General features: G+C 42.1%; 1 protein-coding gene across 15 annotated transcripts in view; it reads right to left on the bottom strand.

Annotated features, from left to right (window-relative positions):
• LOC103666490 (mediator of RNA polymerase II transcription subunit 18) overlaps window positions 1-12,670 on the bottom strand; it is a 133,950-nt gene that overhangs the window by 18,846 nt on the left and 102,434 nt on the right. For all 15 annotated transcript variants that reach the window (XM_040619111.1, XM_040619110.1, XM_040619109.1 and 12 more), the window contains 2 exons: window positions 4,351-4,515; window positions 3,427-3,822 (listed from right to left, as the gene is read on the bottom strand). In XM_040619111.1, the coding sequence (XP_040475045.1) occupies window positions 3,427-3,822; window positions 4,351-4,515 (561 nt within the window). The remainder of the gene's footprint in view (window positions 1-3,426; window positions 3,823-4,350; window positions 4,516-12,670) is intronic.

Raw genomic sequence — 12,670 nt, 5'->3', positions numbered from 1 at the left:
TCACGATAGTATATATCCCTACATGATCCCCCCAAACCCAAAATGACTCAGGTTTTGATTCAGCAAAGTCCCTCTGGAGGGCTCCAATGGCTTTTAAGAAGTAGGTCATCACAGCATGCATGGGCTAATCTTGCAAAATAATTAAACAGTAAGTCTCCTGATCACCAACCTCTAACCCTCTACTCAAACCCCTAATTTTGGTTACACCGCTTGTTTTCAAATGGCTGCCATAGGTCTTACCTAGAAAGCAACACCTCAAGGTCCTGTGAAATAAAAAATTTACTTGCTCTAAGTCCCACTCCACTGGTAGCATTCAAAGTAAAAAGCTAGCTAATTTGAGAATTAAAAAAAAAAAGATTCTATTTATTTATTTGAGAGAGAATGAAAGTGGGAGATCACAGAGAGAGTGCGAGAAGCAGACTCACCGCTGAAAGGAGAGCCCAATGTGGGGCTCGATCCCAGGACCCTGGGATCATGACCTGAGGCAAAGGCAGATGCCTAACCAACTGAGCCACCCAGGTGCCCCTAATTTGATAATGTTTTAATGTCACTAATTGTTTTTTTTTTTCAGGTTTAACTACCTCTACATTTTTACTAGGCATAGTTACTTATTCATAGGCCAAATTATGAAAACAATAAATATGTAAGATAATAATAATTTATTAACTGTGAATAAATTAATATTACTTTAATATAATCATTTCATCTTTTATATATTATAAATGCCCAAATGCACTTAAAAATGTAATTCCAATATAATTAACATATAGTATTATACATCTTAGATAAATTTTAAAAAGACTTTCTAGAGGGGTGCCTGGGTGGCTCAGGGGTGCCTTTGGCTCAGGTCATGATCCCAGGGTCCTGGGATGGAGTCCCACATCGGGCTCCTTGCTCAGCGGGGAACTTGCTTCTCCCCCTGCAGTTCCCCCTGGCTTGTGCTCTCACTCACTCTCTCTGTCTCAAATAGATTAAAAAAAAAAAAAATCCTTAAAAAAGACTTTCTAGAAAAATATTGCATACACATACAAAAAAAGATGAAAAAAATATTAATTTTAGCCCCAATGAGATTTTTTGGGTAGACTGGACTTTTGCTGCCTCTCTAAAAATAGCCATTAGATATTCCATTTACGACAAAACCTCCACAATACCAAATTTGAGTATTTTATTGTTTGAATTGATAGGTAAATTATCTCTGGTAATTTAAGGAAAACATACACCTCAAGGTGTTAAAGAAGTGAACTCTGCTATATCTACCCTCACAATGGCACTTGGCTGTAGTTCTGTGGGCAAGATGCTGGAATGTTCATTGGAGGGGTTACGGATTCCCTTCACCTGTTCAGCTATTTATAGTGGTCCTTCCCTTGTCCTAATACTCCTGCTTAGTCCTTAGGCCTAACACTGTTATGCCCATTAGTAGACACAGCAATGTGTACAGCAGTGGTTTTTAAATGTTTGGATCTCACGGACCAATAAATTAAAATGAAATTCTCAACCAACCTCAGGTTGTCAATTTTTAGTACTTCCAAATAAGACTTGATACCAAGTAACCCATTTGTGAAGATCATCCTTTCATGAAAGAAATGGATTTTTATCATCAAAGAATTAGGAAGGTCATAATTTCAGAATAAAGAATAGTCCTTTAGGGGCGCCTGGGTAGCGCAGTCGTTAAGCGTCTGCCTTCAGCTCAGGGCGTGATCCTGGCGTTCCGGGATCGAGTCCCACCCACATCGGGCTCCTCCACTGGGAGCCTGCTTCTTCCTCTCCCACTCCCCTGCTGTGTGCCCTCTCTCGCTGGCTGTCTCTCTGTCACATAAATAAATAAAATCTTAAAAAAAAAAAAAAGAATAGTCCTTTAAATCAAAGCTAAGTTAATCTTATTAAAAACTCTGAACTGTCCTGTTTTTCTCCTTCTGCTGAGGACCACTCAAGACTGATGTTGATCCCTCAGTCATGAGACCTATTGCTCTGGGCTATTCACCTTAGGCCAAGAGTGGCCTCTGTGGTTCAGCCCAGAGAACAGGACACGTATTAATATTTTTTATATTATCTTATCCTGAAAAGGATAGACTATTACTGGTTTACAGCAATGGTTCTCAATGTATGGTCCCCCTATATGCAGCATCAGTATCACCTGGGAACTTCTTAGAAATGCAAATTCTCAGGCCCACCCTCGACTTACTGATTCAGAAACGCTTAGGGCAGGGCCCAGCAATCTGTGTTTCAACAAGCCCTCTGGGTGACCGTGACGAGACCCTGTCTAGGCAGCAGTTTGAGAATACAGCTGTATGGGACAAAGGTCTGGGCTCAAGAGCTGAAAAGCCTAGGTTTGGTTTCCCTCTCTCATTAACTGCGACCTTGAGTGAGTCACAACTTCTTCACGCTATAATTGCCCTAACTATGTAACAGATAAAATCGCTTTCCTGCTTCACAAGGAGGTTCTGAAAGCAAGTATATGAAAGCTGCTTGAGTTCCTCAGAGATAAGCCAACACAGCCCTGTCCATCCGGGGTGGTGAGAACAGTAATAACCTCCATCGTCTTTCTAATCAAACTACCCCAACCTGCCATACTCACAATATACTCCAAGCCTGTTTTTCAGGGTTCTCGTCACCCCACACAAGGTAGGGGTATTAGCTGTTTAATAAGCGTACTTTATTCCTCCCTTCCCTCATGGACAAGAACTGCAAGCCCTACTAAGCCTAGTATCATTTTTCCTGAAAAACTACCTTCCTTCCTCTCTTTCTTGAAAATTCTTCTAAGAAGGTATACATGTAGGTAAAGAAAAGCTGACCTAAATAGGACTTCGGGTAAATATAAAAAAATTTACTAAACTGATAAAAATGTACCGGTTATCTTCCCGGTTTTCTTTCTTCTATCACTTATTGGAGTAAGAGTAGCATTCTTAACTCTCCCAAGATAAAACGTGACTTTATCAGGACACCTTGAATAATATCTTTTGCAGTTTGCAGGAAGGTATTATGCCAGACACTGAGTCACAAGTTATACTGGCATCTATACAATCACCTTTTTATCTGCTGGGCTCATGCTGCAGGCAGGCACTGGTGGTTTAAAGTAGGTGAAAATAACCCCTTTTCTCCATGCAGGTCAGACCTGCTGTGGTCTTCACGTGGCCAGTCCCCCAACTATAAACAGTATTTCAGAAACACTGTTTTAGAAAGATAGATATTAAGCCGTCCCCCACCAAACTGGAACTGAATTTTACTGATCTCTGATCCTAGTCTGTTTTCGTTCATAGCTATCGGCCTCGTTTTCAAGACTTTACTCTATATTGAGGGCATTCGGAGGGACAAGACACGGAGAACTCTCACAGACCTAATCAATATTGTACCGATGATCCAATAAAACGGCCGTCCAAAATCAGACCAAAACAAACCCAAAGCAACGGACACCTAAGACTTACTTACCAATGACAGGGTTGCTATTTCTGTGAGCTGGTTTAGGGGGAGGGACAGGGGGCTGCTTGGCAGGGACCGCGTGAGTGAGGCTCGGGGTGGCGGTAGTGTTAGTGCTGGCAGGAGCCGCGGGCAGAGTCCTGGGTGCTGGGGAGGGGGGCACGGAGGAACTAACAGTTTTTGCTGGGTTCGCGGCAGCAGTGGTGGCAGCAGGCGCTGCGGTGGGGGCGACAGTGGGGGCGGAGGAGACGGGCCTGGCCGTGCTGCCGGAGGAAGCGGCATCCTTTGCTTGCCCTTCGCTTGCTTCGTGAGAAGAGGACAAGGGTCTTTTAGGGGGAAGTAAAGGCTGCTTGGGTGCATTCTCAGGAACGGACTCTGCTTCGGAATTAGGCTGGCTTCCAGTTGAGCCTGCGTAATAACAGATGTGATTTAAAAGGGAAGAAAGAGTAACAAGATAGACTGAAAAAGCTAACACACCTCAGGCTTGAGGTCAACTTCATCCATTATTTATCTTGCAGATGAGTTCCCAGGCAAAGCGTCCCAACCTCAACATACTTAAGGCATATGACACTTTCTCAATCCCAATCCCAAAGTAAGAGAGGCCTGTACGGTAGTGATTCTTCACACCACAGCCAGGCAACCGGGGGAGGCACAGAATCCCATGGGTGGAGGAGGAGGAATGTGTAGCTTGAAAAAGGCCTACGGGTGTCTGATGCTCAACATCCTCTTCCGTCCTTGAGAATCGCAACTTAGGTCTTTTGTGAATGGAAGAATGAGGGGGAAAATTCCACTTCAAGCTGCAACTAGTTGAGGAATTGCTACAGGAAAACAGAATTCTCTCTGGATTTTATTTCTCCCTTGGCTCTGGCAAAACTCGGACTTAGATGAGAATGACTGACGCATGGCTCTTACGCTCACAAACCCAGGGTCTCTTACCTGATCGCTTCTTTGGGTCCTCTTCGGGCACAGGCTTCCTAAGACTTGCTCTTCTTCCTGACTCTTCTTCTGCTTGGTCTGGACTAGAAGAGCTGGTACTCCCTATGGGAGTGGTGTGGCCATTTTTTAACACGGCATGGCTCAACTTCCCCGGATCCTCGCTACCTGCAGGGTCAAAAAGGAGAGAGCAAACTGATGGACCGCTGTGGTCAGATAGGGAGGAGCGCTGGTGATCTGTAACCTTTCTGACCCCTTTCTCCCCCTTCCTGTGTGAGCTGCTGGTTCAGATCTACATTATTTGGATTTTTTTTTAATGATTTGAATCTTTATAGTAGCAATAGAAATAAGGAATTCCTTTCACCAATACAGCTGATTGCCTATTATGCGCCAGGTGTCTTGCTAACATGAGTAAGACCCACTTAACAGACGTAAGTACCAAATGCTAGCCATTCAGAGCTGTTGGGGTAGGAATGAAGAAGAAACAATTCTTTTGGGCTGGGAATGAGGTTAGGAAAGCTTCACAAAGAGTGGTAGCTAAACTGGGTTTTAAAGGAGTAGGAGCCGACTGTACTGCTGCGAGATGAGGACAGACAGGCAGAAGGAGTAGCACGGATGAAGGGATGAACTCATTTGGCATGTCCGGGAACCGGCATCTAGTTTGTCTGGCAGGAAAACAGATGCCCATAAGAAACAGCTACGGACAGGACTGGAAAGGCCAGCCAGAGCCCGGCTATGAAGGACACCAAACGCCACGTAAAAGAGCCTGGGCCAAAGCCTGTAGTCGACAGGAAGCCAAAGAATTATAGGAGGAGAGAGATCTGATCTGATCTGTCTTTTCGAAGGTTAAATGTGACAGCTGAGAGCAGGGTGGGTCCGGCGGGGACCGGAACAGGAAAAGCTACCGACGAGCTACTGCTGGAATAAAGGTGAGACACAGAGGGTGCCAGGCATTAGGAATACGGAGCAAGGGGCGGACTGGTAGACCGACCAGAGCTCAAAGTGAGAGACAAGAAACATGCCGACAAACTAAAGTGCAGGAATGATCCCTAGGCTGGAGGCTTTGGGAGGACCACTCGTCACTAGGGACACTGCAGGTAAGATTCCTGCACAGAACAGTTCGACAAACATTGCCAGTTACCACTGAGCTTCCCTAGCCTCCTTTGGAGGAGGGAACTGAGAAAACTGAGGTTAGAGACTTAAACTCCGTCTCACCTCCTAGTGTCATGGGGACTAGAAATGGTTGCTCTCTAGACGGTTTCCATTTTGGCTTTCCACAGTGAGACCCTCCGGGTAGTATCATTTTAGTGATTCTTGAGTTAGTCCCTCAAGTTCTCAGAGACCAGTCTCCCTCACCCCGACCTCCTACTAGATTGGACAGGATCATTCTCGATGCAGTGTCAACGAGAGGTGGAGCCTGGGCTGAAAGTAGTAAAGAGTCTATGGCAAATGAGCACTAGATGAAATGCTAAAGTATTCTGGTAACTATTTTAAAACAGGGAAGGTTGCAAGATGGCAACTATGCAAGTGTAGTCAGTTATCGCTTATGTTAATATAGCCCAGCCATAACAGAAACAGGACCTTCTAGAATATAAACCAAGGAATCATTTCAAAGCCAAAAAAGACTATTACTTTTGAAAAGCATACAGTGAAAGGTTAAGACACATTATTAACTGGTTTCTACTCAGCATGCACTAGGAAAATGCATGCAAAAGTGATCAGTTATCGGGGTGCCTGGGTGGCTCAGTCGGTTGAGTGACCGACTCTTGATTTCGGCTCAGGTCATGATCTCAGGGTCGTGAGACTGAGTCCCTCATGGGGCTCACACTCAGCGCGGAGTCTGTTTGTCCCTCTCTCTCCCCCCTGCTTGCCTGCTTGCATATGCTCTAAAATACATAAAATCTTAAAAAGAAATCAAGTGATCAGTTACTTCTCAAGCTATTTTTTCAGGATTGTCTACTTCCAAATAAACTTTCTTTTAAAAAATATTTATTTATTTATTTATTTATTTATTTATTTTTAAAAGATTGTATTTATTTGAGAGAGAGAGAGAGTGAGAGAGAGCACGAGAGGGTAAGGGTCAGAGGGAGAAGCAGAGTCCCTGGAGATTGGGGAGCCTGATGCAGGACTCAATCCTGGGACTCCGGGATCATGACCTGAGCCAAAGGCAGTCGCTTAACTGACTGAGCCCCCAGGCACCCCTCTTTTTAAAAAATTTTAAGATCTGTTTTCAAATCCAAGTATAATAAAATACAGTGTTAGTTTCATGTGTACACTATAATGGTTCAACAATTCTATACCATATTCAGTGCCCATCATGGTAAGTGTGCTCTTAACCCCTTCACCTATTTCACTGACCCCTGCCCCCACTTCCCATGCGGCAACTGCCAGTTTGTTCTCTATATTCAGAGTCTGGTTTTCTGTGTGTCTTTTTTCTTTGTTCACTTGTTTTATTTCTTAAATTCCACATACGACTGAAATCATATGGTATGTCTTTCCCTAACTTATTTCACTTAGCAGTATATCCTCTAGATTCATCCCTGTTGTTGCAAATAGCAAGATATCATTCTTTTTTTAGGCCGAGTAATATTCCATTGTGTGTGTGTGTGCACACACACACACACACACAGAGTCTTTATCCATTCATCTATGGATGGACACTTGCGTTGCTTCTCTATCTGGCTATTTTAAAAAATGCTGCAATAAACATGGGGGTAACATAGCTTTCTGAAAGCGTTTTCATTTTCTTTAGGTAAATACCCAATAGAGAAATTACTGGATCATATGGTAATTCTATTTTTAATTTTTTGAGGAATATTCACATTATTTTCCACAGTGGTTGCACCAGCTTGCATTCCCACCAATAGTGTATGAGGGTTCCTTTTGTCCACATCCTCACCAACACCTGTTATTTATTGTGTTTTTTATTGTAGCCATTCTGACAGGTGTGAGGTGGTATCTCACTGTGGTTTTGTTTTTTTTTATTTTTTTATATTTTTTTAAATTTTATTTATTTATTCAACAGAGATAGAGACAGCCAGCGAGAGAGGGAACACAAGCAGGGGGAGTGGGAGAGGAAGAAGCAGGCTCATAGCGGAGGAGCCTGATGTGGGGTTCGATCCCATAACGCCGGGATCACGCCCTGAGCCCAAGGCAGAGGCCCAACCGCTGTGCCACCCAGGCGCCCCTCACTGTGGTTTTGATTTGCATTTCCCTGATGATGAGTGATGCCGAGCATCTTTTCACATATCTGTTGGCCATCTGAATGTCTTCTTTGGAAAATGTCTATTCATGTCTTCTGCCACCCCCCCAAAAGATTTTATTTATTTGAGAGAGAGAGAGAGAGAGAGAACGAGGAGGGGGAGGGGAATAGGCAGAAGCAGACTCCCCGCTCAGTGAGGAGCCCGACACAGGGCTCAATCCCAGGGCCCTGAGATCATGACCTCAGCCAAAATCAGATGCTTAACTGACTGAGCCACCCAGGAGCCCCCTTCTGCCCATTTTTTAAAACAGGGTTATTTTTTTTTTTGGTGTCGAGTTGTATAAGTTCTTTATATATTTTGGATATTAACCCCTTATCAAATATAGCATTTGCAAATATCTTCCCCCACTTGGTAAGTTATCTTTTTGTTTTATTGGTTTCCTTTCCTGTGCAAAAGTTTTTTATTTTGGTGTAGTCCCAATGGTTTAAATCTTACTCGTTTCCCTTGCCAAAGGAGGCATACTTAGAAAAATGTTTCTGTGGCTGATGCCAAAGAGCTTACTGCCTGTGTTTCTTTCTAGGAATTTTATGGTTACAGGTCTCACATTTAGGTCTTTAATCCATTTTGAGTTTATTTTTGTGTATGGCATAAGGAAGTGGTCCAGTTTCATTCCTGTGAATGGAGCTATCCTGTTTTCCCGGTACCATTTGTTGAAGAAACCATTTTTCCCTCATTGTGTATCCTTGCCTCCTCTGTCATAGATTAATTGAGCATATAACCATGGGTTTACTTCTGGGCTCTCTATTCTGTTCCATTGATCTATGCGTCTGCTAAAATTTCTTATATTTAATGCAAAGATTTTCTACAACGCTAACAGTGGAGTGTAAGCAATATTCGGCTTCAACATCTACGAGTGTCCTTGCCCCATCTCAGAAAACATTAAATACGTTATAATATAAGCAAGTTAGAACCATACATATTTAAGCCAAAAGCTGTGTCTGAGTATGAAAAAAACTTCAGAGTTCAAATGTTGCTTTTGGCCTAAAGTGGAGATATATAAGGTAGGCCCCGAGGCTTATCTCTGAGTTTCTTCCTAGAATAAAGCTTTCGGTCAGTTCTCTGGTTGGCAGAGTAGTATCTTGTTCAATGGCTACAACTCATTTATCAATTGGGCCTTTGAGCTAGTAGGCTAAAAACAACTTGGATCAAGAGCCAATAAGAAGCATACGGCAAAGGAAACTGAACGTAGGTGAAAAACAACAAACAAGTAATGTATGGGGGTTTGTGGGTGAGTGAGCAAGAAAGGTGAGAGTCAGGAGAGGGCATGGGGTAAGAAATGGCTATAATCAAAAAAAAAAAAAGCAAGGGTCAAAGGTGCTGCAACAGAGGTATTACAATTATAGTTAACCACCTAAAATACCCAGAAGATTTTGTGTCCAAATGTAAAATTCAAAGTCTCATAAAAAACTGGTTATCCATGCTCATAGCCAACCACGTAGAAAATTCAGAAAAATACAAAAAAAAAAAGTCTCCTGTATTCGCATCCTAACAACTAATGCTAATTAATATTTTAGTAATTTTCCTTCATGTTTGTTTTCTTTGTTAAATTTTTATATATTTGAGCTGTGCCTGGGTGGCTCAGTTGGTTAAGCGTCCAACTCTTGATTTCAGTTCAGGTCCATCATCTCAGGGTTGTGAGATCGAGCCCCTGACAGGCTACGTACTGAGCCTGGAACATGCTTAAGATGCTCTCCCTCTCCCTCTGCCCACCCTTTAAATTTTTAGGTAGTTGAGATTTAAAAATCTTCAATATAGGGGCGACTGGGTGGCTCAGTCAGTTGGGCGCCCAACTCTTGATTTCAGCTCATGTTGTGATCTCGGGTTGTGAGATCAAACCCCACGTTGGGCTCTGCACTCAGCGAGGGGTCTGCCTGGGATTCTCTCTCTTCTTCTCCCTCTGCTTCTCCCCCCATTTGTGCTCGCTCTCTGTCTAAAATAAATATCTTTTCTTTTTAAAGATTTTATTTATTTATTTGACACAGAGAGAGAGTGAGCAAGCACAAGCAGGGAAAGTGGAAGAGGGAGAAGCAGGCTCCCTACTGAGCAGGGAGCCAATGCGGGGCTCAATCTCAGGACTCTGGGATCATGACCTGAACCGAAGGCAGATGTTTAACCAACCGAGCCACCCAGGCACCCCAAAAATAAATAAATCTTTAAAAAAAACTTCAATCTATATAACTTAATTAAATTTTGTGAATAAGCAATATATATTAACAAGGTTCAAAACCTAAAAAGTATAATATTCCATTGGTATACAATGGATAGGATACAGTTTTAAAACTAGGCTTTCAGATTTGCTCATGCAAAGGAACTCTAATGAAGAGAAATGAAATACAACCAACGTACTGTATTCTTAACTCTTCTGATAAGCTGCTTTGTAAAAGTCACACTTTGGAGAAAAGTCCTGACGTTATTAAACAAGTAATGAGTGTTGAAATACCAAAACATGATCTTTATGACAAACAGAGGATTAGGGAAGCAACCTGGGCATGGAGACAAATTTTTTTTTTTTTAAGATTTTATTTATTTATTTGACAGAGATAGAGACAGCCAGCGAGAGAGGGAACACAAGCAGGGGGAGCGGGAAAGGAAGAAGCAGGCTCACAGCGGAGGAGCCTGATGTGGGGCTCGATCCCATAACGCCGGGATCACGCCCTGAGCCGAAGGCAGACGCCCAACCGCTGTGCCACCCAGGCGCCCCGATGGAGACAAATTTGGTCAAAAAACTCAATCAAACAGGGACACCTGGGTGGCTCAGTTGGTTAAGCATCCAACTCTTAATTTTGGCTCAGGTCATGATCTCGGGGTCACGGGATCGAGCCCTGAATCAGGTTCCCGGCACTCAGCATGGAGTCTTCTTGAGATTGTCCCTCCCCCCACTGTCTCTCTCTGTCTAAAACAAATAAATAAAATATTTAAAAAATATATATTAAAAAAACGAACAAAGGAAAGCAATGCAGTACTGCAGCTGGCACAAAGCTGAGATCATACAGAGACACAGAGAAGGTTGGCTCCAAGGATCGTTCACAAGCCACTGAATTTCAGAGTTAAAGATCACAGGCAGTTAGGGCAGACACTTGGAAAGAAGAGTGAACAGTCTTTTTTTTTTACCCCTCACTAAGAAAATGGCCACCTTTACTATAGGAAATTGGGAGGTAATTATTAGAATAAAATCATTTCATATTTACACCCCTAAGTTGAGATTCCTTAAAAAAAAAATCAGTTATTCTTGCTTATGTTTTGATATTTTCCCTTCACTTACTAGATATTTTCATTCCCACAAAAAATATTTGCCTTCCTTAAATAAATCAAATACAGATAGCATAGCACTGAATTCTCTCAAAATACCTTATATTTAGTTTTTTATTGTCAAGTATAACACTAGTAGAGAAAAATGTATAAAACATAAATGTAAATTTCAATGAGATGTTATAAGGACACTTGTGTGATCATTATGGACATTAAGAAATGTTTCCAAATAGCCAAACTGTGCAAAGAACCCAGATATCCATTGACAGATGAATGGATAAAGATGCGGTGTATATATACACACATATATACACAATGGAATATTACTCAGCCATCAAAAAACTGAAGTCTTACCATTTACAACGACGTGGATGGAACTAGAGGGTATTATGCGAAGTGAAATAAATCAGAGAAAGACAATTATCATATGATTTCACTCATATGTGGAATTTAAGAAACAAAACAGGATCATAGGGGAAGGGAGGGAAAAATAAAACGATGAAATTAGAGAGAGAGACAAACCATAAGAGACTCGTAACTGCAGGAAACAATCTGAGGGTTACTAGAGGGGAGGTAGGTGAGGGGATGGTGTACTTGGTGATGGGCACGTGATGTAATGAGCACTGGGTGTTATATGCAACTGATGAATCACTGACCTCTACCTCTGAAACTGATAATACACTATATGTTAATTAATTGAAAAGAAAGGAAGGAAGGAAGGAAGGAAGGAAGGAAGGAAGGAAGGAAGGAAGGAATGTTTCCAGAGGGTGTGCCTGGATGGCTCAGTTGGTTAAGTGTCTGCCTTTGGTTTAGGTCATGATCTCAGGGTTGTGAGATCAAGCCCTGTGTTGGGCTCTGTGCTCAGAGAGGAGTCTGTTTCTCTCCTTTTCCAACTGCATGCACCCCTGCCCCCCTCACATGCTCTCTCCCTAAAAATGAATAAATCTTAAAAAAAAAATATATATATATATATAAATAACTTGTGACACATTTATAAAATGAAATATTACACAGCAATGAAAACACACTATACCCGCATGCTATGATTCTCATAAGTAATACTGAGCAATTAAAGTCAGTCATGAAAGAATATATATCATATCACTTCTATAAGTGTAACGAAAAAACAGGCAATCTTAAACTACAGTGTTTAGAGATGCATGCTTAAGTGGTTAAACTAATAAAACAGACGATTATCACAAGAATTAGAAGAGTAATTGCTCTGTGGGGGAAGCAGAGGTGTGTTAGGAGGGAAGGGAGGCTTCAGGGGTCTGAAGACATTTCTTTAAAAAGATTTGTTTATTTATTTATTTATTTATTTGAGAGAGAGAGAAAGAGAGAGGGAGGGACTGCACGAGTGGGGGGGGAGGGCGGGGGGAGGGGTAGAGGGAGAGGGAGAGAGAGAATCCCAAGCAGACTCCACGCTTAGCACAGAGCCCGATGCAGGGCTCAATCTCATGACCCTGAGATCATGATCTGAGCTGAAATCAAGAGTAGGACATTAACTGACTAAGCCACCCAGGCAACCCTATATATTTTATCATCAGGGAGCATTTGGGTTGCTTCCAATTTTACCCTGTTATTAATAAATATTGCTGCTACAAGCATGTTTGTACACATCTCCTGATACACATGTATACATATTTTTGTTGAGTATATACCAAGTTCTGGACATGCTTGCACATAGGTTTGCATATCTCCAGGTTCCACAGATTATGCTAAACTATTAAAAAAAATTTTTTAAAGTAATCTCTATACCCAACATGGGGCTCAAACTCATGACCCTGAAATCAACTGTCATATGCTCCACT

The sequence above is a fragment of the Ursus maritimus genome, unplaced genomic scaffold, assembly GCF_017311325.1.
Source record: "Ursus maritimus isolate PB19 unplaced genomic scaffold, ASM1731132v1 scaffold_32, whole genome shotgun sequence".
Classification (NCBI taxonomy): Eukaryota; Metazoa; Chordata; class Mammalia; order Carnivora; family Ursidae; genus Ursus; species Ursus maritimus.
Note: the sequence above shows the minus strand (reverse complement) of the source record. Positions and strands in the feature narration are given on the sequence as shown.